The following is a 27,667-nucleotide window of genomic DNA, read 5'->3' as shown; positions in this document are numbered from 1 at the left end:
CAAACAAAATACACTTTTTTTTATAAAAGGTTTTTAAGGAAAAAATATTCTGCTGATGTGTACACAATCCAAACATTGCAATATTTTGCTAATACAAAAAAAAAAAAAAAAACAGAATAAATCCCCCCCCTTTTGGGGGGGGGGTCACATAATAGTTGCTTGGGCAATCTTTCATTGTAGTAGTAGTAGTATACAACATTATGTATATGTCTACGTTAAATAAAAATGGAAACAATGAAAAAAATATTGACTAAGGAAGCAGATACAGTGGTGATATAAGTTAATTCTCTGTTGAAGACTGCATTTACAGAATGAATAATCTATTAATGGTACTGTAGCAGGGTGGTCACCCGCTCCTGCCTGGAAGGGCTTAAAACAGCCCTGGAGAGGGCTGGGGCAGGGGGAAAAGCTGGGCTGATTGGGAAGCAGCCGCAGCTGGGGCCACACCCCAAACAAACCCAGCTGGCCCTATAAAGGCCAGGGAGGCCAGGAGCAGAAAGATACTCTCTCTCACCTTTGGAGAGGGAGGGACTAGGTTGCCTGGGGAGCTGAGGAAGGTACCGAGGGTGGAGCAGTGCTGGGGAGCTCCAGCCTAGCAGAGCCCCAGGCTGCAGGCCAAAGTAAGGGTCCACTAGAGGGTACTAGGGCTGCAGAGGGGCAGCTCCGCTATAGGTAGAGGCAGCGGGTCCAAACCCAACCTTGCCTGTGATGAGTGGCTTATACTGCAGTCTGCCCCAGGGAGCGGAGGGCTAGTTGGTGACTAGCAGTAGCCTACGACTGAGGTGAGGTGGGGATAGTGGGTGGAGGTTCCCCAGGAGGGGTGACCCAGAGATTGAGGTGTGTATCGCCCGGGGGCAGTACCCTGGCGTGCAAGGGGCACCGGGTCCGGGAGAGACATGGGGGCCAGGGAAAGCAGGACACCAGCCTGCAGAGGGCGCTCCAACGGCTGGAGAGCTAATTCCCAGAAAGTACCAGCAGGAGGCGCCGCAGGGGTGAGTCGTCGCGCACTGTTACAGTACAGTTCTACATTATCATGCTATAAAATTGCCATTCATAAATATGTCACCAGAGAAGATTTCTTTTTTTAAAAAATCCCTTGAAGAGATCTTAACTAGTCTCTTTGCTGTACCTTGTGTTAAATTAGAGTGGAAGACAATCACTGAACCCTAACATTACATAGAGAAGTAGTGAGATATTTTGAGGGCCTTGAACACTGGACTGGTGTTAAATTTACCTTTTGTTACAGTAAATTACCACAATCCACAGAGTTCACTGACCATTAATCTTGCACTTTCATTTCTGTGGTATAGTGAACCAACCCTGGTAGTCTGTCCATTACAACAGGAGAGCAAATGTCTCAGTTTGGAAGGCCTGAAAACAAGTAATCTGTTAGACTACTGGGGCTATTGGGATATACAGGAGCAATGATGACCCCAAAGTACCTGCTTCTATATGAAATGGACTAGAATCATACAAATGCTGACTGAGGGCATGTGGCCCTGGCAAAAGCACTCTGTGCAAAGCACTACTGCAGGTACATTCCTTAAAGAAGTTACCAGTTAGAACAGTGATGGTGGAAAAGGTGGGTGCTGCAAAGAAAAATTAGGAATCATATTGCACATGGATATATTTGGGTCAACCTCAGAAAGGGCTGGACTACATTAGAATTTCCCAGATACAGAAATGATCATACTCAGAGGTGAGTTTAACATTGGTTTGGGGTTTTTTGTGCTTAATATCTATATTTTAAGCACTGCTCCTCTACATACTATTTTGTCTCAACATCAATAGGATACAATAAGTAGTGTGATAAAGAGATACAAGATTTGAAACTTCCTGAAACAACAAAGGCTGGATTACTGCATAACTGCAGGAGACTCATTTAGTGTCCTCAAGAGTACAGAAAATTGAAGCAGAATTAGGTCAGTCAGGTTTTTCATACAGATTGAACAGTAAATCAAGAGGAGTTACTGATCTGGCAAGAAAGAGTTCCATTAACGGCAACAGACATTTGTTCAGGTCCAGAGGAGATTATGATGATTCCTACAAGAGAGTTATTTGTTCAGAAAATAACACTGGGAGATTTTGTTCTTTCAAGTAACTATATGACACTACAAAAATCCACATTTTGTACAACTCTAACTCTAACTGGACTTAGTGATTGCGAGGGAATTTCAGTGCTGTTACAGATGAAAAACAACTTGAAAAGTCTAGTGCAGGAGTCGGCAACATTTGGCAAGTGACTTGCCAGGGTAAGCACCCTGGCGGGCCGGGCCAGTTTATTTACCTGCTGACGCGGCAGGTTCGGCCAATCGCAGCCCCCACTCGCCGCGGTTCGCCATCCCGGGCCAATGGGGGCGGCGGGAAGCCGCGGCCAGCACATCCCTCGCCTGCGCTGCTTCTCACCGCCCCCATTGGCCCGGGACGGCGAATTGCGGCAAGTGGGGGCCACGATCGGCCGAACCTGCCGCGTCCGCAGGTAAATAAACTGGCCCCGCCCTCTAGGGTGCTTACCTTGGCGAGCCGCGTGCCAAACGTTGCCGACCCCTGGTCTAGTGGCTTCCCTACCTCCTGCCCTTTATAAAGGAGGATTAGATTGACTATTGCACATCCACACAGACTAGCAGCTGATAGATGCATAAAGAGATTTAGGGCTCGTCTACACTTATAATGCTGCAACACTGCTGCTGCAGCACTGTAGCACTTCAGTGAAGATGCTGCCTACATTGACTGGTATGTAATTCACCTCCCCAAGAGCTGATAGCTAAGTCAATGGGAGAATTCGCTCATTGACCTAGCGCTGTCTAATCTGGGGTTTAGGTCCGTTTAACTGCATCACCAAGGAGTGTGGATTTTTCACACCCTGGAATGGCATAATTATATTGACCTAATTTCCTAGTGTAGATCAGGTATATAGTTCTGAAATGTTCACAGATGTCTGGTGCTTATCCTCATACTGATGAGTCCAGATCATAGCTATGATTTTTCTCAATCTCCCAGTCCCAAAATAGCTGGAATGTTTCTGCTGAGGCAATCAGCTATGAAACAGTTAAAGTACTTACTCTCTTTGGAGTCAATATGACTTCTGCTATGTGTGCAATGACACCTCCCCAAGCTATTGTTTTGACTTACTCAGTAAGGCATCTGAACAGTGTTTGCAGCCATGAGGGCTAAGGGCTTGATCCTATGGTCACTGAAGTCAATGGAGTTTGATGCTGCTGGATCAGGCCCCAGATGCTTAACTTTTAGTTTAAAACACAAGCTTAAAACTATAGGAACCAATAGGGACACCAGAGAACTGATACCACAGAGTACTGATATGCATCAGCTTAGCCAGACCCCTGGAGGCATCTTCAATTTACTGAAAGGTAAATACTAATCTGCTAAATCTTTGAGTATTTTGGACAACTGCCCTGCTTTCTGACAAGTGAGACCCAGAAATGGGGCCAGCCAACGCACTTAGGTGGAAACACACAATTTTTTCAAAAAATGGTTTGAACAGTTATCAATGGATGCCTCCCAATGCACCTTCTCTGGAAGGGATATAGTAACCCACGTCTCAAATAGGACACAGGAATACCATATTGGATCAGACATGTGGTCCATCTAGTCCTGTACCCTATTTCCAAAGTATCAGATGCTTCAGAAAGAGTTTATATACACTTCTACCTCGATATAACGCTGTCCTCGGGAGCCAAAAAAATCTTACTGCGTTATAGGTGAAACCGCGTTATATTGAACTTGCTTTGATCCACCAAAGTGCGCAGCCCTTACCCGCCGCCCGGAGCACTGCTTTATCGTGTTATATCCGAATTCGTGTTATATCAGGTCACGTTATATCAAGGTAGCGATGTATCTCTTATACATTTAAAAAAAAAACACACACACAATCCTATCTAATGTAACTGTGAATGCTTTCATTATCCATACCATCTTCATTTTCTTGCATCCCACTAAGTTCTTGGCCTCACTGATATTTTGTGGCAATGAATTCCACAGGCTGGGGATTTCTTGGTGGCATTTTGTTTCTGTTTGTTTGTTTTTTTGGGGGGGTGGGAGGGTTATTTAAAAAAACCCCACAATACATAATTTATTTCCTTGTATTAGTTTTAAATCTGTTCTCTTTTAGCTGCATTGACTGTCCCTTGTTCTTGCATTACGTGAGAGGGTGAACAAAAAAAACACTGGTTTACCTTCACTATATATCACTAATTATTTTGTATAACTGCAACTGGTTGGCAGAGTTTCTCTGACTTTCCCAGTGACCAGGTTGTTAGAACTGTAGTGAGACGCTGATTGATTCAGACCAATTCTTTCTGCCCGGCCTGAATTGTTAGCTGCACCCTAGATATAAAGGAGGTGGGAGTGGCTCTTTGGACATTTGCTGATCACTTCCTTTAATGCTCTCTGGGCCTGATCCTATTTTTATATATTCTGTATATTTAGATAGGTTGAACAGACTGAACTTATTCCAGGTAAGGTATGCTTTATATAAATTAATGGTATTATAATATTTTCATCATCATTTTCTATCCTATTCTTTAAATATTCTAACGTCATCTGCTTAATGTGGTGAAGTTTAAGAAATTTTCACTGAGCTGTTCACAATGATACCCAGGTCCTTTCCCAATATGTAGGAGTAGTGAAGAGGGGGAAAAAAAGAAACAGAGTGGCAGTTTGCTGGTAATTATTTTTCCATGTACAGCAATATTAACTTTTTAAAGAATTTTATGACAACCAGTTTTCACCTAAAGCAAATGCATCAGACTTTTCTGGACCGTGCTCATCTTCTAATCCCTCGAACTGATAAAAATATATTGGAATATTCATCTTTTCAGGGGAAAATGCTAAAGGCTATTAAGTCATTCATTCATAAGAGGGTCAAGAAGAAAACAGCCTTTTTCAAGTGCTTGAAGTACTTACTAACCCTATTTAAAGGATACATTTAATTAATCTCTGCAGTTCAGCATTTTATCTTCATCGAAACAGAACATGGCTATTGCATTACAAACTGAAGATAGAGATCTCCTTACAAAGTAGGTGATACTTACCTCTCCCTCACCAATTGGGGGTAACTGCAGAAACTGTACCAGAGCAAAGCAGGCTGTATGAAATGGATGCCAGGCAGCAAGCAAGAAAGCTTTATAAAAGGGAGACCCTTTTCAGGTAATAAAAGAAATCAATTTGACATAGTTTGCAGTGATCATAAATTAAAGATGCTGGAAAGTGCCATTTTTTTTAATTAATGCTGGTGGGAAGGAGAGCCATTCCACCTAGTGGAATAATGTTACATTACACTATACATTATTAGTTTTAGACATATTCATTAAGATTAAAGCAGCACTTAATTTCCAAGAAAGTATTAAAATGGAGTTTTATAAAATGGCCATATTTCAAGCAGCACAGGAAATTTAACAGCTCAACACATAGTAGTAATGTAAACTTTTTATAGCAATGGGTATTTTAAATATCCAAGTTTCTTTTAATCTACCATTAGTCACATAGGGATTAACAACAATTATACCCCTGATTTCATCTCACAGCAACATATGCTGCAAGAGCTGCTAGGCACCATCAACTGAATTCAGTGGCAACATCAACTCCAACTTTTCTTGCTTTTTTGTTGATTTAAGCCAAAGATTTTTAATGTCAAAATGTGGTGCTTTTGGGGGAGTAAGGGGGAAATCTATTAAAAGGAGAGTCTCCCCTTGACATGCCATCAGTTTCAAGGCTTCTTCAGTCTCAACAATATATTAATGAATCTATTACTGCTCCTCCATCTGTAGTGGTCCATTTAACAAATGGCTAACGGAGAAGAAAGCAACGCTGCACCTTTAAGTGCCTACTTTGAAGAACTGTCAAATCAACTGTATAGCTTCCTACTGGAAAGGAAGTCCAAGACACAGGAATTCCAGTCACTGAGCAGATTAGATGCATTTCTTCAATGTAACAGCAAATATTAAAGAAATGTTTCATGTTTACATCATCCATAAAAAGATGACATTAACTATTAGTTGCACAGTTAAGCACTCAAGTCAAGAAAGATGTGCGCAGCAGTACATATCCTTTCCTGTGCAACTTTGGAGGTCTGCAAAAGCACTCCATCAACTTCTTACAGGGTGCTCACGTGCTGAGGTTTACTGCCCACACATATTTTCAGGTCACTTTTCAGTAGGCAGTTACATCAGCCACGCATGCATGTGCAGTATGACGTTCCTTAGTGTTACACTTCACAACCTAAGCAAGGTGAGCCCGTACCTGAGGCTACTGCACATACACAGTAGGCGATTACCAAAGCTTATAACTTGGTTACACCACAGGCACATATCCAGTAGGGATATATTACCGACCACCTGACCAGGATGGTGATAGTGCTCAGGGAGATTAGAGAGGCTATTAAAATAAAAAACTCATTAATAATGGGGGATTTCAACTATCTGCATATTGACTGGGTACATGTCACCTCAGGACAGGATGCAGAGATAAAGTTGCTTGACACCTTAAATGACTGCTTCTTGGAGCAGCTAGTCCTGGAACCCACAAGAGGAGAGGCAATTCTTGATTTAGCCCTAAGTGGATCTGGTCCAAGAGGTGAATATAGCTGCACTGCTTGGTAATAGTGACCATAATATAATTAAACTTAACATCCCTGTGACGGGGGAAACACCACAGCAAGCCAACACTGTAGCATTTAATTTCAGAAAGGGGGACTACACAAAAATGAGGAAATTAGTTAAACAGAAATTAAAAGGTACAGTACCAAAAGTGAAATCCCTGCAAGCTGCATGGAAACCCTTTAAAGACACCATAATAGAGGCTCAACTTACTATGATTTTTTAATTTGGAGTATACATTTAAGAGAACCAAAAAAGTGCCACTGTGGCCGAACAACAAAGTAAAAAAGCAGTGAGAGTCAAAAAGGCATCCTTTAAAAAGTGGAAGTTAAATGCTAGTGAGGAAAATAGAAAGGAGCATATACTCTGGCAAATGAAGTATAAAAATATAATTAGGAAGGCCAAAAAATTTGAAGAACAGTTAGCCAAAGACTCAAAGTAATAGCAATTTTTTTTTTTAAGTACATCAGAAGCAGGAAACCTGCTAAACAACTAGTAGGACTTCTGGACAATCAAGATGCTAAAGAAGCACTCAAGGAAGATAAGGCCATTGTGGAGAAACTAAATTAATTATCTGCATCGGTCTTCACAGTTGAGTATGTGAAGGAGATTCCCAAACCTGAGCCATTCGTTTTAGGTGACATATCTGAGGAACTGTCCCAAACTGAGGTCATTAGAGGTGGTTTGGAACAAATTGATAAACTTAACAGTATTAAGCCACCAGGACCAGATGGGATTCACCCAAGAGTTCTGAAGGAACTCAAATGTGAAATTGCAGAACTACTAACTGTAGTTTGTAACCTATCATTTAAATCCGCTTCTGTACCAAGCAACAAAGAGTCCTGTGGCACCTTATAGACTAACAGACGTACTGGAGCATAAGCTTTCGTGGGTGAATACCCACTTCGTCAGATGCGTCACATGCATCTGACGAAGTGGGTATTCACCCACGAAAGCTTATGCTCCAATATGTCTGTTATAAGAGAATGGAAGGACTTTCCTCATTGTAGAAAAGTATCTGAACATTTCAGTGGAACATAACATAAGAACAACCATAATGGGTCAGACCAAAGGTCCATCTAGCCCAGTATCCTGTTCTGTTCATTCCCTCTGGGGTACCTGGCACTGGCCACTGGCGGAAGACAGGATACTGGGCTAGGTGGACCTTTGGTCTGACCCATTACGGTCGTTCTTATGTTATGTTCCACTGAAATATTCAGATACTTTTCTACAATGAGGGCTAGATGCCAAATTTTAAATTTTGGTACTTGATGTCTGGAGTGTAGAACTGGTAAAGAAGTGGCAAGAATCTTTTTTATTATGAGGAAAGTCCTTCCATTCTTTTATTACCAAAAAAAGATGAATGAACTGGTTTTTACTCAAACGTTTAACAAAAATTTAAACTTCAGGCACAGACCAAACTAAATACCTGACCATTTCAGAGACATATCAGCAATTACGATGGGTTCTGAGAATGGGAATGCTTATACTATCTTAACTATAGCAGTCATGTCCTGCTCCCATTGTGCAAAAAGGCACATACACTTTATCTAACGATATCAAATTTACCAACAAATTTACTACAACAAAACAAAACCCCCAGCAGCATTCAAGAAAAAAAAATACACAACTCGCCTACAAAAAAAATAATCCTTTCCAACCTCTCCTCATTCAGGGCAGCATATAAAATATGTCTTTGCAGATTACCCAAAAGATACAAAGTGAGGGTATTTCAAGCTAAGCAGCCTTATAATGGATAAGATGAAGCAGTTGTTCAAGGTTCCTAACACACTCTTCTGTCCCTTGCACAAGGACTAGTTGCAGTCATATTCCTTGCACTCCACGCTTAAAAACTGGATGGAGCTAGAACTACCAGCCACCCTAAAGGCAGAGAATGGGGTCACGCCCCCCTCTTCAGAACTTGTACCAGTCAACATTGTTGACTAGCTGTGAAGAATGCATGCCACACTCTTCATATCTTCCCATTCACACTGGGGAGTTCCCAAGGCACAATGCCTCTCTGAGGTCTTGCTGGGATCGTGTGACTATGCAGCACCTTCAAGACAGGCCAGAGTCTTAAAGGCCTGGTTTGAATCCAAAGAACACTACACACTAGCCTCTAGGTTGACACAGTCTGTTAATGCACTGCTAAGAGATCCACATTCAAATCCTGGATTAATTCAGGAAAAAGAACAGCTATGTGATCTCCTGTAGGTCCCCATTTGTATACATCCCTAAACCATACAATCTGGCACAAATAGCAATCTCTGCTCCTGGAAGAAGCAGGGTTCAAAGAGAAGAAGCAGCTACAGATGAAGGCTGAGGGGCACCATCACTGATACATGAAAGTGTGTGTGGCACTGGCCCATAGGATTCCTGGCTCATGTCATAGCTATATCCCCTTCCATAAGAACAAAAGTTAAATTGTACTAAGCTTTGTATATCATATATGTTTTCTGAAAATGCAGTTAGACAACAATAACCCTACACAATGAAACAGATAAGGCCATTCCAAGTTAAGGTAAAACTTAACTTAAGACTAGGGACTCAATCCAGCAAAGCACTTAATTGCACACTTAATTTAAGCAAAAGCTTGACTGTTTTGCTGGATCAGGACCTGAAAAAACAATTCCAAAAGTAGTACAGAGTGTAACGTTAGGCCTGTTCTTAATCATTAGTAAGATACTTTTTGCTTAGCATCATTACAAGTGTCATATTATGCAAAGTACTACAGATACTAAGTAGATCTTTGAGCAACATCATAACTCTTAGTTGACAGGGCAGTTCTGTCTTACAAGCTTATATACTGCATTCTGAAGTACCTCTAAACAACCTTCAAGGCAGTTAAGATGCAATAATGCAGAATCATGCCAGATTTATTGTCCTCTGCAGGGTATTCCTAGGGAAGGTCTTCCCTATCTCTGCACTGTTTTCTAGTTTTGCTTAGGGTACTGTAATCACACTAGCCGTGCCCACCAAAACTGGGCTATTTCATCATTGTGTCTCTCAGAAAACAAAGCTTGGAACAAAGCAAATCCTGGAACTGCATCACAAAAGAGGAGTTATGACACTCTAGATAAAACTAAGTTACCTACACTGTAGTGGTCTCTTCTAAGCAGAACATTAGAGTCCAAATCATTTTATTGTGGACACCTCACCCACTCACTAGCCCCCCTTCCTAGCACATTGCTGCTAAACATTTCATATTCCATAAAAGTTCATCTCAATCATCCTCCCTCAGATATCTGTAAAGTTTGAGCACATTCCTGAAACAAATGTCATTAGATCCTGCTTTCCATTTTTATTTCCTTAGGCTTTTACCTTTTCAGTAATTGGAACATAGGCACTGCCATTCCAGATCGGACAAATGGAACATCTAGTCTGTAGCTTGTCACTGACAGTGACCAGTATGAGAGGTTTAAGAAAGGTGCAAAATCCCTATAAATGGGCAACTGTATAACCACCACCTTCCCAAAGGGGAAGTTTTTTCTTAACCCTAGGTAGGCCCTGAAGACACCTGCCTATCATGCTGACCAATACTGCCATCTTGTTTCCTTATACTCCCCTGTATGTTGGTCTGTCTGCACCTGTTGTCTCTTGTCTTAGATTGTAAGCTCTCGGGGCAGGGCACAACTTTTTATTATGTATTTGTATTTGTACAGAACCTAGCACAACTGGGTCCTGGTCCATGACTGGGGCTCGTTGGTGCTACAGTAACACAAATAATTAAATATTAATAATTAAGTATGCAGGCTGATATGCTATTATAACAGACACTCCTGGGTCCTCAGCACTTTTTAGTCAGGACACTTATTTAAGAGCCTAAATATGAACATAAGGACCTCGTTTTTGGTATTTTTTTAAATCTTCATTTTGGTTTGCTTGCTTGTGCCCTTTATTCCCTGGTGGATCAGCCAACCCACATTCTATTGGACAAACTTCCTGTTTTTTATTTGGCTATTTGTTTTTTGATTTCCATCCTGGCTCTCCTAATTTCCATTTTACATTTCATCTGTTAAACCGGGTTCTCAAATGGGGGGTCGTGACCTCTCAAGGGGTCGCAAAGTTATTACATAGGGGGTTGCGAGCTGTTAGCCTCCAACCCAGACTCCAGCATTTACAATAGTGTTAAATATTTTAAAAAAGTGTTTTTAATTGATAAGGGTCACACTCAGAGGCTTACTGTGTGAAAGGGTCACCAATATAAAAGTTTGAGAACCCCTGTGTTAAACCTTGTTCCTTTCTGTTGGAATCACTGGGGCTGAATGCCCACTTGTTGGAAGATATACTTGAGTCCTTGGCACTTAACGATCCCCCTCCCCCGTCCCTGGATTCCAGCTGTCTTTTTTTCCTTTGTTTATAATTCTAATACTTTGTGTGACTGATAACCTTTGCTAAAATAACCTCCATGTTGATTCTAAGGATTTTAGTTTCATAACCTGAGTCCTTTCAGTCCTGATCCAGCAAAGCACTTGAGCACATGTTTAACTTTAAAGTAAACTTTAGAATCACCCTTTAGTTTCATGTCCTTATATTAGTTTTCACTGTGGCCCCTCTCAAAAGAATTATTTTAATTATGACCATTATGAGCTACAATTGCAAAAGAGACCAGCTAGTGTCCACAAACACAACATTGAAGCATGTGTGGCTTAAGTCTCATGTATCCCTCTTTACCTGTATTCACGCTCCTGGAGTATTTCAACAGGATCCAATCCTTGTGGCTTCTGGATGGGACTGATACGGTTCTGTTTTTGTTGCAGCTGGACGATAGGTGAAGGCTGTCCAGGTGTTGGCTGTGGTACAGAAGGACCAGGCATGGCTGCAGAAGGCTGAGCAGCAGGAGGGGCAGGTGAAGGCCTTCCACTAGGAGGTGGTACAGCAAGCTTTTGTGGTGTACTGGCAACATTCATATCTGGGCCTTGACCTGCGAAACAAGTAAGGTGGCCATGTGAAAAACAGAGCAGCTTTATTTTGAACACAAAAATCTGCAGCTAGGCACCTAAGGCAAACTTTCAAAATTAACAAAAATACACATTGAGATAGGTTTCAATTCCCATAGAGGAAGAATATACTGTAGTGGACATTACAGAAAGTAATCCAAAAATAGCAATTGCAACTAACAATTTATTAGGGCTATATTTTCATTTCGTTTTGGGGTTTTTTTTAAGTGTAGAGTTTGTATCAGCAAGAGATTTCTAACACTGGGTAGATCTAAGCAGAGGATCAAACTCTGCTTTCTTATGTGGGCGCTGTCTCCATGTTGATTATGAAAATACACCCAGGACCAGAATTTGGCTAGCACCGACAGCAAGCTTCTTTCCACAGCTCAGCCAGAAAAAAAGTCAGCAGTATTCACTTATTAAAACATCCACTTTTATATACTTTACAATATTTGAATATACTTGTAAAATTACATTTAAAAAAAAAACACACACACACACACTACCCCAGATTAAGATAGTAATATAAGTAAATAAATATTTCAAGTATGGGGTGCTTGATTTTTCTTCTAAACCGCAGCACTCTCCTTATTTCAAAAGTTTAATGCATCACTTAACATGAAAGTAGCATCCAATAGAGATAAGATAGGGAAGTGCTGCAGTTTATGGCCCTCTGTGCATGGACGAGTAGTTACTGATTTGATGGAGATGTGGGAGAGAGACATTGAAAACAACTGATATCTGCAACAATAAAGCTGTCACTGTATTTTTTGAAGGGGTGCGGGGGTTGTCGTATAATAATTCAATTGATGAAACACAATCTCAGAATCTGTCCTCAATCCCAGGATCAGTTTACTTCAGATCCAGGACCCGAAATCTATCTGGAGAAGATGGCTCATCTTCAGAGCTCAGTTTGTTGGAGCACTCAAAGGAACGTAATGCTACAACTGATTAGAGAGCGGCATTTTGTCTCTTTTTTAAAGAGAGCAATAAGTGTCATCTGACAACATTTCTTTTTAGGATAGCAAACCATCACTTAGTCCCCATTTCCTCCAAGATTTAATTCCCTTTAAGCACTGTCACAGAATAAGGACCTTTTTAATAGGAGAAATCTATACCGTATCAGTTTCTGCATTAAAAAAAAAATTTAATCTTTGAACAAAAATGTTCCAGACAAAGAAACATTTACTATTAAACTGATATTCTTAATTTGCCCATCACCTTGCTTCTTTTGCTCCATTTTCAAGTAGGCGGGGACAAAAAAAAACCCCAGACAATTTTTAAATGTATTCCCAGAAGATCAGATTGTAAAGCAGATTATCTAGCAGAACAATGTAACATTGTTCTCTAATCCTTGAAGACTAATTTGTACTTTAAAATGTAGTACTTTTTTTAAAAAGCAAGCCTAATTTTACCCATTGTATGAAAACTTTTGTTTACAGTAGCCAGAAAAATGGTCTGAACAGCTTGCTGCAATTAAGCATGCTCAGAATGTAACTACCTGTTTATTAGGTTTTATGCTTGTCCCTCAAACAGCTTATATTTTTCATTCTGATTGTAGAGAGGGGCTTCATGTTCAGGCTGCCTAACAGCAACAATAATTTCATCTGCCAGAGTTATTCCCGGTCTGATCATTTGTAGGACACTCCTTGATATTTGTGTGTGAAGCAAAGTAAAGGTTACACTATTTCTTCTTTATGCCTTTTTATCTCCCCACTTCCTTTCCTGTCCCTACTCCCAAAGCCCTGCCTACACAGTTTAACCTTAACTGTGTAGTACAAAATTATTGTTGTACTCTCCTCTACCTTCTGCCCAAGATTTGGGGGTCATGGCAGCTGCATGTCCTGGCACTCCTGAAGCAGGTCCTGGCCCAGTTGGGGGACCAGGAATTGAATGCACCCCAATACCTGCAACTCGACAGAGGAAAGAAACGTATTAAAATACACAGCATTTCTATGCATTCAGAAATCACTCCACTTTCTTCCACACAAATCTATATATGCAAATATAGTTTGGGACATTAAATACAGATTTAAGTGGATTCTGCTGTGTGAAAAATAAATGTAATGAAGTGCATTTAAATCAAATCTAATAAAAAAAGACTGGAAGACAAAGCCATGTGCATTGAAATAAAGTGACCAGCGGTGTTGTTAAAATTGTTATTAACAAGAAAAAATAGAATAATTTTAACCCCCAATTTTTAACTAAAGAAAAGTGATTTGGGATCAATTTTACTTGACTAGCATGTAAGGCAAACACGAACATATGTCATCCACAGATAGTTTATAGAAATCTTTAACTCTTTAAAAAATTTGCATATTTTGAAATCTGTTCTTGCTGCTTATTCTCTGCTTAAAATCATAATCCTCTGTTTGGTAGATACTATGACGTCACAGAGGATAACTTCTTATGGTGGGGAATAAACAGCAGGAGGAGATTAACTGTTAAAAACAAAGATTAAGTTTTTATAGCCTCTAGTAACAAGAGAGAGACACAAAAGCAATAGATAAATGATACTTAAAACTGTCTCTAAATAATTTGGTATTTTCTTTTTCATAAGGCATCATCAAGTCTTAAGGGCTTCTAAACCCAAAAAATGATGTACAGCTAAAAATACATATAGGTTACTTCCTTAAGGATACAGCTATTATGAAAAAAATGCACATAAACTTGGATGGATAAACTTTTTTTCCAGGGGATGAGGATGAGAAGGGTGGTGATGATGGACCATCACCACACAGTGGTTCTGTATGTGAATTACAAACAAAACAAAAAGACCCACACCCCCAAACTTGAGGAGTTTTAAGCAAAGACCTGTTCAAAAATACAAAGGGTTTTTCTGCAGTAAGTGTGTTTAAAGGTTCACAGTTTAAGAAACAAAAAGCATGCTTCTGTCTAAAAAGTGTTTACCTACTATGTTGCTTGTAACATCTAAGATCACTATGACAGAAAAAAAGAAAAAAAATGTTTATATTTTTCAGTTTACTTAGTGCATTTCTCAGTACTCTGTATATAGCCAGTTTCACTGTTTCCCTTACAGAGTCAGTTTCTCCTGTTTTTTGTTAGTCAGATTTTATGTACAACAATAAGGGTGGAATATAAGCACTTAAAAGAGAATAGTAAAAATGTGATTATTTTTTAACACCACAAAAAAGGTAGAGAGTACCCAGGGCAGCTGAAGTACATAAAAATACCTTTGTCTCCATTTTTTTTTTTTAATTAACTGGATTTCAAGTTTACGGTGTATTTTTAATGCAGTGGTTTTATGCCACTCTTAGTCCAACTAATATAAAGCTGAAGCTCGTTGTTCATACTGAGGCCAAAATCTGGCCCTCACATGCATGCACACACCACCACCGATCCTGATAGTTTTGCATTGGTATAACTGATGGCAGAATATGACCCACACTTCATAGCCCACATTTACTTACCAGGTAGTCTGCTGTAGTTAGCAGGAGCCTGTTGCTGTTGAATCCCAGGCAACGTCCTCTTCCCTTGAACAGCAAGTTGCAGGTTTTCAGGTAAAGGCTGGCCTCTAGCTAACATTTTGTAAGCTAGAATCTGAGCCCGGAGCTGGTGCAGCTGGACAGGGCTAAAAGGTGAAGGACCCCTGTTGGGTTGGCTCATGACCTGTGGATCTCCTGGTATCATGGGTCCTGGTTGACTTGGTGGCATGTGAGGTGGAGTTGGGCCCCCTCCAGACATTGGGCTGGACACATGTTCTGGTGCTCCCAAAGGAGATGGGTGAGGAGACATATAACCTGGAATAGTTAGGAGGATCACAAATTTACTTTCCCAATTAATTAAGTCTTATGAGCCACAGAACTTCTGTTACCTTTATGAATACCCAAATCATACACATTTTCACGTTAGGTATTATAGCGATAATATTTTTTGTGAAGACAGAAATGGAGATCTGGAGTTCCTTGGGACAACTAGAAGGCTACCAGAACTAATCTTGCACCAGGTATCATGGTTCTTTTTAAATAACAACCCCCCATGTTTTTTGGGGTAAGGCATCTAAAACCAAACTGTCCATCTTAAACACAGTGCCTCCAAACAGCATGGGAACTCTGACCACCATGATGGGGCACTGGTTCACCAAAGGGGTGGGGAAAATTTTCATCTGGAAAATTTTTGAAGTTTGCCTACTATACAGTTTATGCAGATTGCATAATGTTTATTTATTTTGATGTATACATATCTCCCCTGAAAAGAAGCACTTGCCCATTACTCTAGGCATTCCTATAAAAACAGACAGTTCATAAGTCACCCTTCAGTAATTAGATACAATTGCACCACCTTATGCTGAATAATGGCTAAAGTTTGACTAAATAATACTCAATATCCTTCACTATCTGGACACTGGAGAAATTGTAAGAGCCATTTCTGAACAAAAACTTCTTTTGAAAAAGCCGATTGAGGCGTTGGTGCTCTGTGAAAGATCTGGTAGAAAAAGCACAGGGCTAGGGAAAAGGGGTAGAACTTGTGTATTCTAGTCCCACCTCTGACTTCATCAGTGTGAATTTTGATTGCACTGTACAAATATTATTTATTTACATCTCAGATCATCTCTGCAAAGTGGAAAAGTACCACTAACCCCCAGCTTTCCCATATGTAAAACAATGGGTGGCAGAGTTTGCTTGATTTCATGGGAGTGAGGCACTTACCCTACTTATGCGCTTTTGAAAATTCCACTGGGCTCCTATCTGCATCTTTAGGCACCTAAATACCTTTGAAAATCTGGCCCATGATGACCAGAAACAATTTGCCAATTCTCTAACTACCATTAATACTTGGTGTTATAGGGTGCGTTGCCTATGGGCTAGAACATCTGGGGCTAAACCAGCCCAGATTACAAAATGCCACCTGAGAGGAATCAGGTGATTCCAATATAAAACAATATAAAAGGCAGCAGAAAGCTACTGGGGAGCTGGGTGGAGAGACTGTCAGAAGTAAGCAGTCTGGCAGTGAGTTGGGGAAGCTCAGGATAGGAGGCTGGTGGAAGAAGCAGCTCTGAGGGGCAAGTCTGGCACTTGCAGAGCCCTAGCAAGGTAAAACCTGTGACTGGAATTAAAGAAGGGAAGATGAGCAGTGGGTTTGTTTTGAACTCTGGAGTTCTATTTTTGACAAACTCTCTTGCCACTCTGAGGAGAACTGGTGAAAAGTGAATCAAAGGATTTGAGCTTAGAAGGTCAATGGAGAGTGAGTTCTTAAAGGGACCTGGATGAAAGGGAAGTAAAGATGGGATGACCCCAGGAGGGGGTACTCAAGAGGCAGTAAGTAGTCAAACTGCTACACTTCCTTCATTTAATAAATTGGTTACCTGTAAATGCAAACAAGGTTTTGCTAAACTTATTTTTTTCTTATGTATTAGTACATTTAAAGAACACAAGAATTTTAAAATGCTGGTATTGTATATTTTAATTGAATTCCAAATTTCTATCCAAATGCAGCTTGACACAAACCATAAGAAAAAAATATTCTAATAAATAAAAAGCTTCCTTCACCATTTAAAAAATGTAAAAACTAAGACTCTGAATAACTGCATATTAAACTGGATATGGCTGTAGAATATCCTGTTGCTTATCAAAAAGAAGTACCAAATCTAATGTTAAGGCTATAGTTGGTTGCAAATCAAGCTCTTTTAATGGTTATATGAACCATTCTTTAGGAAAATCACTAAAGTACAAATGTGCGAAACAAGATAAAAAAAAAATCAATGATTTCCTGCTTGCTGATTTAAATCGCCAATTTAAAAATCAATGCACCCTACCTATATCCGATTAACAATAATGTAGTAATACAAATAAATGTAATAGTCCAGAGAGACAGACTTTGAGGAAAGTCTTGATGAACTGAATACATAGCTTATCTAGATTACAAGTAAAAGAAAGATACAACAGATATCTGCAGATATGTGAAAGGTGCAATACCGAAGGAAGGAAAGAATTCAGTATGGGCTGAGGCTGTGTCTACACTGAGTTCTTTCTTAAAGTTTCCCATTGTCATTCTAATATCTGTGCAACTCCACTAGTTGTAGCAATGGTGGGTACATTAGTGTACACTGGCCTAGGCATTGTTACCACTGTGTCATCCACAGAACATGGTGAGGGAAATGCTTCTGGGCCATTGACACTAGCTCTCCCATCATGGCTATCTCTGATGGAACTGCATCAGTGCTACAGCAATGGCAGACTTTTACAAAAAAGCTCACTGTAGACAAGGCTTGGGGGGGAAAGGTGTTGATCTAGGAGTAATATAATTAACTTCAAATAAAGGGTTAACTTGGAATGAATAACACTTCACCCATCACTGAAATGTAGCCACCATGGAGAAGAACAATGCACAGCAATATTCCCTAACAGCTTAGAACATGTGGTGAAGAATGCCTTAGCCAACTAAAGCTACAAGGAGAATTTTTGGTCAGCAACATATGTAAGTTTTCCCAACTGGAATGTGGCCAGGATACCGGTGCTAACACTGATTCTTCTGAAACTGCTGAAGGACAGGGGTGGGAGTCCCAAGTGCATGAGTCATTCAAAGCTACGACTGAAGAAATATACTGTAGGGCAGTGTTTCCCAAACTTGGGACGCAGCTTGTGTAGGGAAAGCCCCTGGTGGGCCGGGCCGGTTTGTTTACCTGCCACATTCACAGGTCCGGCCGATCACGGCTCCCACTGGCCGCGGTTTGCTGCTCCAGGCCAATGGGAGCTGCTGGAAGCTGCAGCCAGTACGTCCCTCGGCCTGCAACGTTTCCCGAACTCCCATTGGCCTGGAGCAGCGAACCGCAGCCAATGGGAGCCACGATCGGCCAGACCTGCGTACGGGGCAGATAAACAAACCGGCCCGGCCCGCCAGGGGCTTTCCCTACACAAGCAGCGTCCCAAGTTTGGGAAACACTGCTGAAGGGGATAATCTTACATTGGGAGGCAGATAGATGGATAATGTGACCTAATAGCTCTTTTCCTATCTCTATATAAGAGATAAAAGGGTCACAAAAGAAAAATGTAGCTAATTTAAGAACAATAGGGCTGGTGAATATCAATATTCTCTGAAGTTCAGGTAACTTGGTGAACTGTGCAAGTTGTTCTAAATCTACCCAAACTTAGGTTAACAAAAAGACCAGCACATTCTATGTAGTGACTAAAAATGTAGATAGGTCCCAGCACCTCAAAAACCCTTTGGTGCTTGTGACCTAGGCAATCTTGTGCTGGCAGCAAACAGGGGCTAAACAGTTACAAGTCTATTAACAGAAACTTGCTTAGGCATGCCCAGACGGGCATGTTTCCCCTGTGATCACCATCTTCATGGCATTTCACTGAAGGGGGCCATATGTGGTCTCAGCCAAAAGCTAAGAACTCGCTGGTTGTTGTGGCTATTGTGGTATGTACAGAAAATATTTGAAGAGTTATGTAACGTAAAATATTGTTACAAACCTGCTGGAGGTCGTTCTCAAAGCTAATGCAATCAAGAGAGGGAACACCTGATCTCTTTCAACCCACTCCAGCCAAGTGTTCAGTCTAGTCAATGTGTGAGCTTGGACCTTTACAATGCACAAAAGATACCAAGACCAAGACCTTAAATTGTGGAAAAATCAGGGCGAACTGAAGTTAACAAAACACCCTTGTTATGAAGGAGTCATGGTGGTGTCCATTAAGAAGATGATACTCTGCCAGCATGAGTGTCATAAAAGTGGATCTCAGCTCTCTTGAGTGTACAATCACTGTATGGAGTGACCATTGGTTGAGAAATGCCTTATTAGTCAGGAAAGGAACTTGTTAATAAGTATAGGCTCTAGACTGCATTTTGTATTTATCTGTAACCATGTTTCCAATCCTTATACTTCTATTTTCATCTTAAGATCTGCCAAATAAACTTCTATTTGGGTTTACGATAAACATGACTAAGTGCTGTGTGCTAAGGAGAGTGTTGAACTGAGGTGAAGCTAGTGAACTGTGGGGCACTGCTTCCAAGAAGGCAGCAAATCTGTGTGCTGTGTGGGTGTCCAGAAGATCGAGGGACTGGGCACTCCAACGTAACGAAGTGGGCTGTACAGACAAGTGGGAGGGACATGTGCCCCAGGGCAGAGCAAAACTCTAAGGGCAAACTACCTCCATAAAACTTAGCCACGGGTTATCTCTGCTCTGACCCAAGGACTCACTTAGGGAGCCTATGGCTGGAGTGTGCAAACTGCTAGCCTGCACAGGGAAAGAGCAGGGCTTGCAGAGTCTGGAGCGAGGTCCTTATATTGCCAGCAGCTGGCATCTTTGGGAAAGTTCCTTCCAGTATGCACAGACAAGGTTCCCTTGCACTATAAGCAGACAGTAGTGGTTCACCCTGTATCCCTTGGGTAATGTCAAAAGTGTCACAGTGCTTATGTTTGCACTTGAGTTATTTAATCAGCTGTGAGCAGGGCACTTGCGAAATATTCTCTTCTACTGGCCTAGCTTTCACTGACACCAGGATAATTTTGTATATGGGTTCAAAATCCAAGGCATGCATAGTTTGTGTGTTTCAGTCCATTCTTAGCCTTTTGACTTCTCTCCTATCAAAAAACCACAACTATTTGAGTCCTCTGGTTGTCTTCAGGTTTCCCCAACTCCTGAGGTGGAAGGGATGGAGAAGAGGTAGGATTGGGATGACTTAATTTTGATTCTTTACGTAGTTCTGCTTAGCAGTTTAACAATCTACAGCAAAATCCAGTACATCTAATGCTAATATTAATACTGTCTGCTTACATTAACATACTGTGATGAATGTTGTTGCTAATGCAGTCTAAATTCAGTTAAATGTAGCTGTTTATATAATTTCATTTAATTTGAAGCAAGAGAAATGCATTTTCCCTGTTATATTAATAAGTTAAATAGAACAAAAACAAAGCTACTGAGATTAAACAGAAGCATCATGTAATCACAATAAGTTCAAACCTTCAAGAGCAAATCAGTCATTTGAAATACTAAGGAAACAAACTTAACTTTTGATAGCAAGAGAGGAAGGGGGAACTGTGGGGGAAAGAGATACCAATTCAAAAGTCTTTTTTTCCCACCAAATTAATGTCAGATTTTTGTAAAATCATCCTGTCGCAGTATGACTGCATTAAAAATGTGACAGTCTGTCTCAGCTAGTAAGAGATTCTTTCTGCATGACTAGCATTCCACTAAATCTAAGGAAAAACAGAATCTAAATAATGAAGCTGCATAACTTATTTTTGTAATTATCTTTAGTTTTAAAACCCCCAGAAGAGTAAATGACTTTGAGACAGTGGATAGACATTTATCAGCAGGATGGCAAAGTAGTTGCAGATTTAGCTTTTCAGAATGATTTTGATTTGCTCATCAAAAATACACAAAAAAGGCAGTTTTCCTTGTTTCCTATTGCAAGAAATGTTCCTCCCATGATGCTGTACCAAGCTGCATTGAAAATAATCTTGCTGGCCAATAAATACTCCGGACTTCATTTCAATACCATGCATGCAATTACATGCTTGCATTAGGCATATAATTGCCACAACCGCACATGCAAGCAACCTGTTATGTTTCTAACTGTCCTCCTGCATCTGTATATACCTAATTTATTTACACAATTCTACCAATTGCATACTATAATTCAGTGCAGAATTATATATCCATTTTTGAAATTCAGACCTTCTCTCCATCCCCCATGGTCATATTTTCTGAAAGGCTTTTCAAGTAACAAAATACGGGGGATTTTTTTTTTTAAGTGTATTACTTGAAATTTGGACATTTAAACTAGTCTAGTTTGAACTAAATGGTCTGTGTGAGATTTGATTGTAAACTCCTTGGGGTAAGGACCACATCTTATGTGTTTGTCACTGTTGACACTCAACAAATACAGTAATTGTCAGAGAAGGGAAACACTGGATAAAATCTATTTATTTTCCACTTTCAAAAACTAAAACATATGGTATATGCCTATGTCTGAACACTTACTCTCTTACACTCCCAGTTTGTGGTTATAGATTTTAAGGCCAGAAGGGACCGCTATGATCATTTTAGTTGGACCACATGCATAGCACACCCCAAAAACCTCATCTTATAATTTCTGCAACCCCATGACTTCTGTTTGGGCTACTGAATATTTTTGAGTGACATCCAAGTCTTAATTTAAAGACTAATTAATGGAGAATCCATCACATCCCTGCACAAGGTCTTCCAATGGCTAATTACCCTAACTGTTAAAAAAAATTGTGCCTTATTCATAGTATACACACAAACTGAAATTTCCACTGATGATAGAAATTTACAGTTAAGCAAAGAAATGCTGCTTAAGAACTTAGTTTTGATTTAAGGATATTTACTTTGTATATTTTGACTTGTAATATTGACACATTATATCTTAATGGTGATAAAGCTTTTACTTTTTGAATGTCATGTGCCATTACATAACTAAGCCCCCAATAACTTCCCAAAATTGTAAAAAAAAGATAAAAAATTGAAAAGCTTACCAATAAACATTGATATGTCAATTATTTTTAAAAAATGAATCCTATCAATCCTATTTACAGTATGAATTTGTTTACTTTTAGCTTTCAACTACTGAATCTCATTATGCCTTTTTCTGGTAAATTGAAGAGCCATAGACTAGAAGAAATCTCTTCCCCAGGTAAGTACTTGTAGACTATGATCAAGTCACCTCTTAGCCTTTTCATAGATAATGTAGTTTAAGTTTTTTCCCCCAAGTATAAAGGCATGTTTTTTCAGCCTTCAGGTCATTCTTGCAGTTCTTTTCTAAACCTTTTCCAATTTCTCAACATCCTTTTTGAAGTGCTGACTTCAGAACTGAACAGTATTGGTCACACCAATGTTGCATACAAAGGTATACCTCTTCCTTTATATTCCCTGCTTATATATCCAAGGATTGCTTTTGCCCTATACTTAGCTACAGCAGAGCTCAATTTCAACTGGGTGCTCACCATAACCAATCACTTTATTCCAGGATACAGCTCCCCCCCTCTCCAACCCTTCCCCCCCCCATCTTGTTGTATCCCCCTACATTGACCTGCTTTGTTCCTTGATTTAGACAGCCAAGTGCAAGGTCACATGTTGTTCAAATAAGCTCACCTTACTAAGCAATTCAGATCAGCCTGTATCAGTAACCTTTTCCCATCATTATTTATCATTCCACTATTTTCAAATTTTACTAGCAATAATATTTTCTTCCAGATCATTGATGAAGATAGTGAATAGCATTGGGCTGAGAACAGATCACTGGGAGCCCCCACTAGAAACAACCCATTAGAGTACAACTACCCATAAGAACAGTCATACTGGGTCCGATCAATGCTCAATCTAGCAGAGTATCCTGTCTTCCAACAGTAGCCAATGCCAGGTGCTTCAGAGGGAATGAACAGAACAGGCAATCATTGTGTGATCCATCTAGTCATCCACTCCCAGCTTCTCAGAATCAGAGGCTAGGGACACCCAGAGCCTAGGGATGGATTTACAATTAATTTTTATGAGCTAGCAATTAGTCAGTTTTTATTTTTATTTTGTGTAGATTTTTTTTAAATCAATGTCATGTGGAACTAAGCCAAACTTTTGATCTCATCAAAACATCACGTTTGCTCGACAGCACCTATTTTCCATAAAACCATGTTGACTGGCATTAATTATGCTACAAACCTTTACTTCTTTACTGACTATACCACATATCAGCCTTTCCATGGTTTTGCCTGGGATCAGTGTCGGGCTAACCTGCCTACCGTTACCTGGGTTCATTTTGTTTGCCCTCTTCTAAATATCAGCACGACATTAGCTTTTTTCCAGTCCTTGAACTTCCCTAGCCTTCCAAGATTTGTTAGAAGTCAACATTAATGGTTCAGATAGCTTCTCTGCCGATTTTTAATGCTCTTGGGTGCAAGTTATCTGGTCAAGCAGTTTCATGCACACCTCAAATGCTCACTAACTTCAATGGGCATTTTGAGTAAAACAATACATCAGGTCACATGATGTATGGAGTAGGTGGCCTGCAGTATTTCAGGGACCAAAGCTAGAAAATTATGAAAAAGTGGACACACTTGCTTCAGAACCCTTAAAATGTCCTCAGAGGAAAGTACAATGAATATGGACAATCTTCAGATCACTTTAACCACTCCAGTATTAGGACCAAGTACTCCTCTACCCCGATATAACGCGACCCGATATAATACGTGTTCGCATATAGCACGGTAACCCCGGGGCTCCGGCTGCTGCGGGGAGCCCCGGGCCCTATAAATCACCGCTGGAGCCCTGCCACCGCTACCCCGATATAACGGGGTTTCACCTATAACGCGGTAGCAATTTTTGGCTCCCGAGGACCGTGTTATATCTGGGTAGAAGTGTATAGAAATGTAAGACTGGAAGAAGAAGAACAGGAGTACTTGTGGCACCTTAGAGACTAACAAATCTAAGGTGCCACAAGTACTCCTGTTCTTCTTTTTGCGGATACAGACTAACACGGCTGCTACTCTGAAACCTGTCATTATGTAAGACTGGAAGGGACCTCAAGAAGTCATCAAGTCCAGCCCCTGGGCTGAGGCAGGACTAAGTAAAACTAGATCATCCTTGACAGGTCCAACCTGTTCTTAAAAACCTCCAATGATGGGGATTCCACAACAAACACTTACACATGTTTTAACAGTTCCTGTTGACTTCAATGCTACTTGTGCTTAAACAAATGTCTACATAGTTTTCAGGATTAGATCTCTATTTGGGAGGCTACTAAACTAATTCTAACTTAACCAGCTACTTACAACACAACTTCTGGATAAAATGCTATTAGCTAATATATATATTCTTACTACCTACTTAAGTTCAAAGCCTGCAGCCAAATGGTCAATGAAAAAAAAGAGATCCTTCCCCCGCTACTTGTCAGCTTCCAAAAATCTTACTGTGTCACCCATCTGGAATCCTTTCCCCACATGTATATGAGGCACATTCTACCACCACAATCTTCTTTTTGTGGAGGTGAAGAGAGAGGACATGCAAGCAAAGAACATTAAAGAAGTTCATAGTAACAGATTTAAAGAGGATTTCTGAAATAAAGATGGAGTGAACCTCTTAAACTGCCGAGACTAGAAGTCCAGCATTCTGTTTCCCCTGTGACATCCACCAAAAAGAGCAGAAGATTCAGTCTGACTTAGCTGCTAGTAATGCGGTCATCTGTTATAGAGCAAGCATGGTCCTGAACTCAGGCTCTAACAAGTGGATGAAAGAGGAAAATGACTTTCAGCTATTTAGATGCAAAATATTTGTAGTTTAACCACGTTATGTTTAGATCTAGCAGCTTTGATTTTAGAAGCAACTTTTCTATTCATTTTAAGGGGCAAGCTTCTTTACAAGCCAACAATGTGACAGCATGCACCCTTGGGGAAAATTTTTCTCTGAGATATGCATTCTTGGGTTCCACTGAGATCAGTGGAAACTGTGCATCTGAGGCAGAATCTGGCCCGTAGAAGGCCCATTCTATTTTGTTTTATGGTAGTTACTCACTCAAGGGTAAAACTGGGAGACAAGTGTTGTCCAGTGGACAAGGCATTGGACTAGCATGCAACAGGCTAGAGTTCTATTCTCAACTCCCCCAAAGTCACATAGCAGATCCTCAGCCAAATCACTTCTCCAATCGTTTGTTTGTCTTGTCCATTTGGTCTATAAGCACTTCAGCACAGGGACCATCTCTTATGTTTGTACACTGACTAGCAGAATAGGGCCCCAATCCTGATCTTGAGGTGCTATTGTAATACAAGTAGTTGTATGACACATTATTAAGCAGCTAAGGTCCTAACAGGTGTTGTCAACTAAATCACTGCATACAGCTGCTTATATAATACATCCCCCTTTAACATGTAAGCAGAGTCTCCTTTCTCTGCTACAAGTTGATGGAGGAGCTGGCAGGGTTGAGGGAAGCCACCACAAAAGCCTCTAAAATCAAATGTTGGTGATACCAGGCCAAACGCTAACAAAAGGGCAAAATGCCCGCCCCCCCCAAGCAATTTCATGAGCACTGCAAAAAAAATAAAATATCAATAGGATATGCACCCACTTTCTAATCAACTACAATTCACGGGGTATTTAGGTAGGACCACTGCCACGTTAGAAGGGAGAGGTGTATGTACAAAACACACCAACAATGTTTTCTGACTCTTGGCTCTTTTCCCAGCACAACTCATGATGCACTGCTTCTGCAGGACTTGGGTGAAGCTAACTTCCATCCTGCATGCCCATTGTTGGACACAGGTTTTCTGGTAACTGCCTATAACCAGCTCTTGCCAGAATTTGGCTTCATCTGGTAGATATTAAACGTTGTTCAATCTCTCTCTCAGATATTATACAGCACCTGTTACCCAAGCATCTTAGAATCTACCAATCTCCATGAGGTAGGAAAGTAATACTATACTACTTTACAGAGGGGAGCTGAGGCACAGAGCCTTAGGGACAGGCTTAAGGTCACACAGGAAGCTGTGGCAGAGCAGGGAATTTAACCCAAGTCTGCCAAATTCCAGGGCTGTATCCTAACCACTAGACCACAGTAGGTATCTTAGGTGAACATTCAAAGGAGCAAGAATTTTAAGTAGTTTTCAAAAGGTCACAATTCATCATGTGAAAACTGGCAAAAAGAAAACTGGGAAACCTATGACAAAGGAGTTGTGGCTCTGAATGTCTTCTACAGAGCTGAAAAACACATCACATGAATAACATGTATCAACCTTGGCTATGCTGATCCATTGGACTCTGTGGTGGGCCCATTCCAGGGTGAGGCGGTCTCATATTTGCACTCTTCATGGAGCTACAATGCATGTCTTCAACCATTCCTTTTTCATGCAAGCCATCAATGGACTGCAAAATTAAAGAGAGATTTATACAAAGATATTGCTTTATGAACTTTCAAACTAGTAAGAGAAGTTAAAAGCTTACACAAATATATAAAAGTAGACTAAAATGAGTAAAAACCTCAACATCTTCTTACTGCAAAAGGGTACAGTGGGACTCTTCCCTTCACTCCCGTCTATTCTAGAGTTAGACCTCTTGAGACCACAACTCTGGGATGTTGGTCTTTGAAAGACCCCTCCCTTCCTCTTTCCCCTTTCAAGTATTCATTGAGACATCTGGGCAGTTCCAAGTACTACAAAGTGAAGGCAAGTAGTACTTGGTACATCCAATCAGTGTTGATCTGGGTGGCCCTCATTTATAAAGCTGTGAAACAAAGGCCACTTATGAGAGTAAACTCTGCAGCTCAGGATGGAATAAGACTTGTTATTTTAAACCACTCTCTTCCTTTTAGTCACTGCTGTAATGGAATATCCCAAATGCCATTTCTCTTTGAACATGAAGATTCCACTGCAGGAGGCAACCTCTTCTTGGCCACATTCAAACGCTGGTGCCCTCAAGAATCAGTCACTCACCCTTCACAACACTTCTCACCTGTATTTGGAGGGTGAGCATGGCCAGGGTTCTGGCCCCATCCCAAACCGGCCAAGGCAGGGAAGTCAACTAAGGGTCAGAGAGATAATGCTGAGGGAGAGACTGGAATGGGGGATAGAAGAGAAACATCCCTCTTTTTTTTTTATGCTCCATGTCATGGAAGAAAGGCCAAATCAGAGATAAGGGGCTTAGGAACAAATCAGACACTTGAAAGCAGGAAATCTGACAGGTCACCACTCGAGAAGATATATTCCAGTCATTAACTGCATGTGCAGGGCTTGGGGTGAGCAAAGAAAAGGTTGTCACCTTGCTCTGTTCCCCACCTCCCGCCCCCCAGAAGACTAGCATGCAACAGGCTAGAGTTCTATTCTCAACTCCCCCAAAGTCACATAGCCCTCATGGGGCTGAACTCCTGCAATTCTTGTAGGAGCCACCCTGGACACAGCACTTGCCATCGGCAATTTTAAACTCTCAAAATGCATATGGATTTGTGGGTAATTTTTTTTTATTTTTAGGAAGGAAATTTGAGGAAAATTAGCCTTAGGGAAAACAGACTACTGAAAAAGAATGTAGGGAAAAAGTGCAGTAAGTTATAAAGAGAGAAAAGGAAAGAAAAAGACAGTGTAAGCATTTCTTTATAGAAAATCTGCTTTATACACAATGTGTTTAATAGAGCTGGCCAAAATAGTAA

The 27,667-nt window shown here is 40.6% G+C and overlaps 1 protein-coding gene across 3 annotated transcripts in view; it reads right to left on the bottom strand.

Annotated features, from left to right (window-relative positions):
• The window catches only part of SMARCA2 (SWI/SNF related, matrix associated, actin dependent regulator of chromatin, subfamily a, member 2), a 178,777-nt gene that overhangs the window by 132,653 nt on the left and 18,457 nt on the right, over positions 1–27,667 (bottom strand). For 2 of the 3 annotated variants that reach the window (XM_054031641.1, XM_054031640.1), the window contains exons 3-6: positions 26,262–26,391; positions 14,986–15,315; positions 13,360–13,467; positions 11,289–11,538 (exon numbers count right to left, since the gene is read on the bottom strand). In XM_054031641.1, coding sequence (XP_053887616.1) covers positions 11,289–11,538; positions 13,360–13,467; positions 14,986–15,315; positions 26,262–26,391 — 818 coding nt within the window. The remainder of the gene's footprint in view (positions 1–11,288; positions 11,539–13,359; positions 13,468–14,985; positions 15,316–26,261; positions 26,392–27,667) is intronic. The other variant, XM_054031642.1, reaches the window with a different exon arrangement.

The sequence above is a fragment of the Malaclemys terrapin genome, chromosome 6 (genome assembly GCF_027887155.1).
Source record: "Malaclemys terrapin pileata isolate rMalTer1 chromosome 6, rMalTer1.hap1, whole genome shotgun sequence".
Lineage (NCBI taxonomy): Eukaryota > Metazoa > Chordata > Testudines > Emydidae > Malaclemys > Malaclemys terrapin.
The sequence above is the reverse complement of the archived record's forward strand: the minus strand, read 5'-3'. Positions and strand labels throughout refer to the sequence as shown.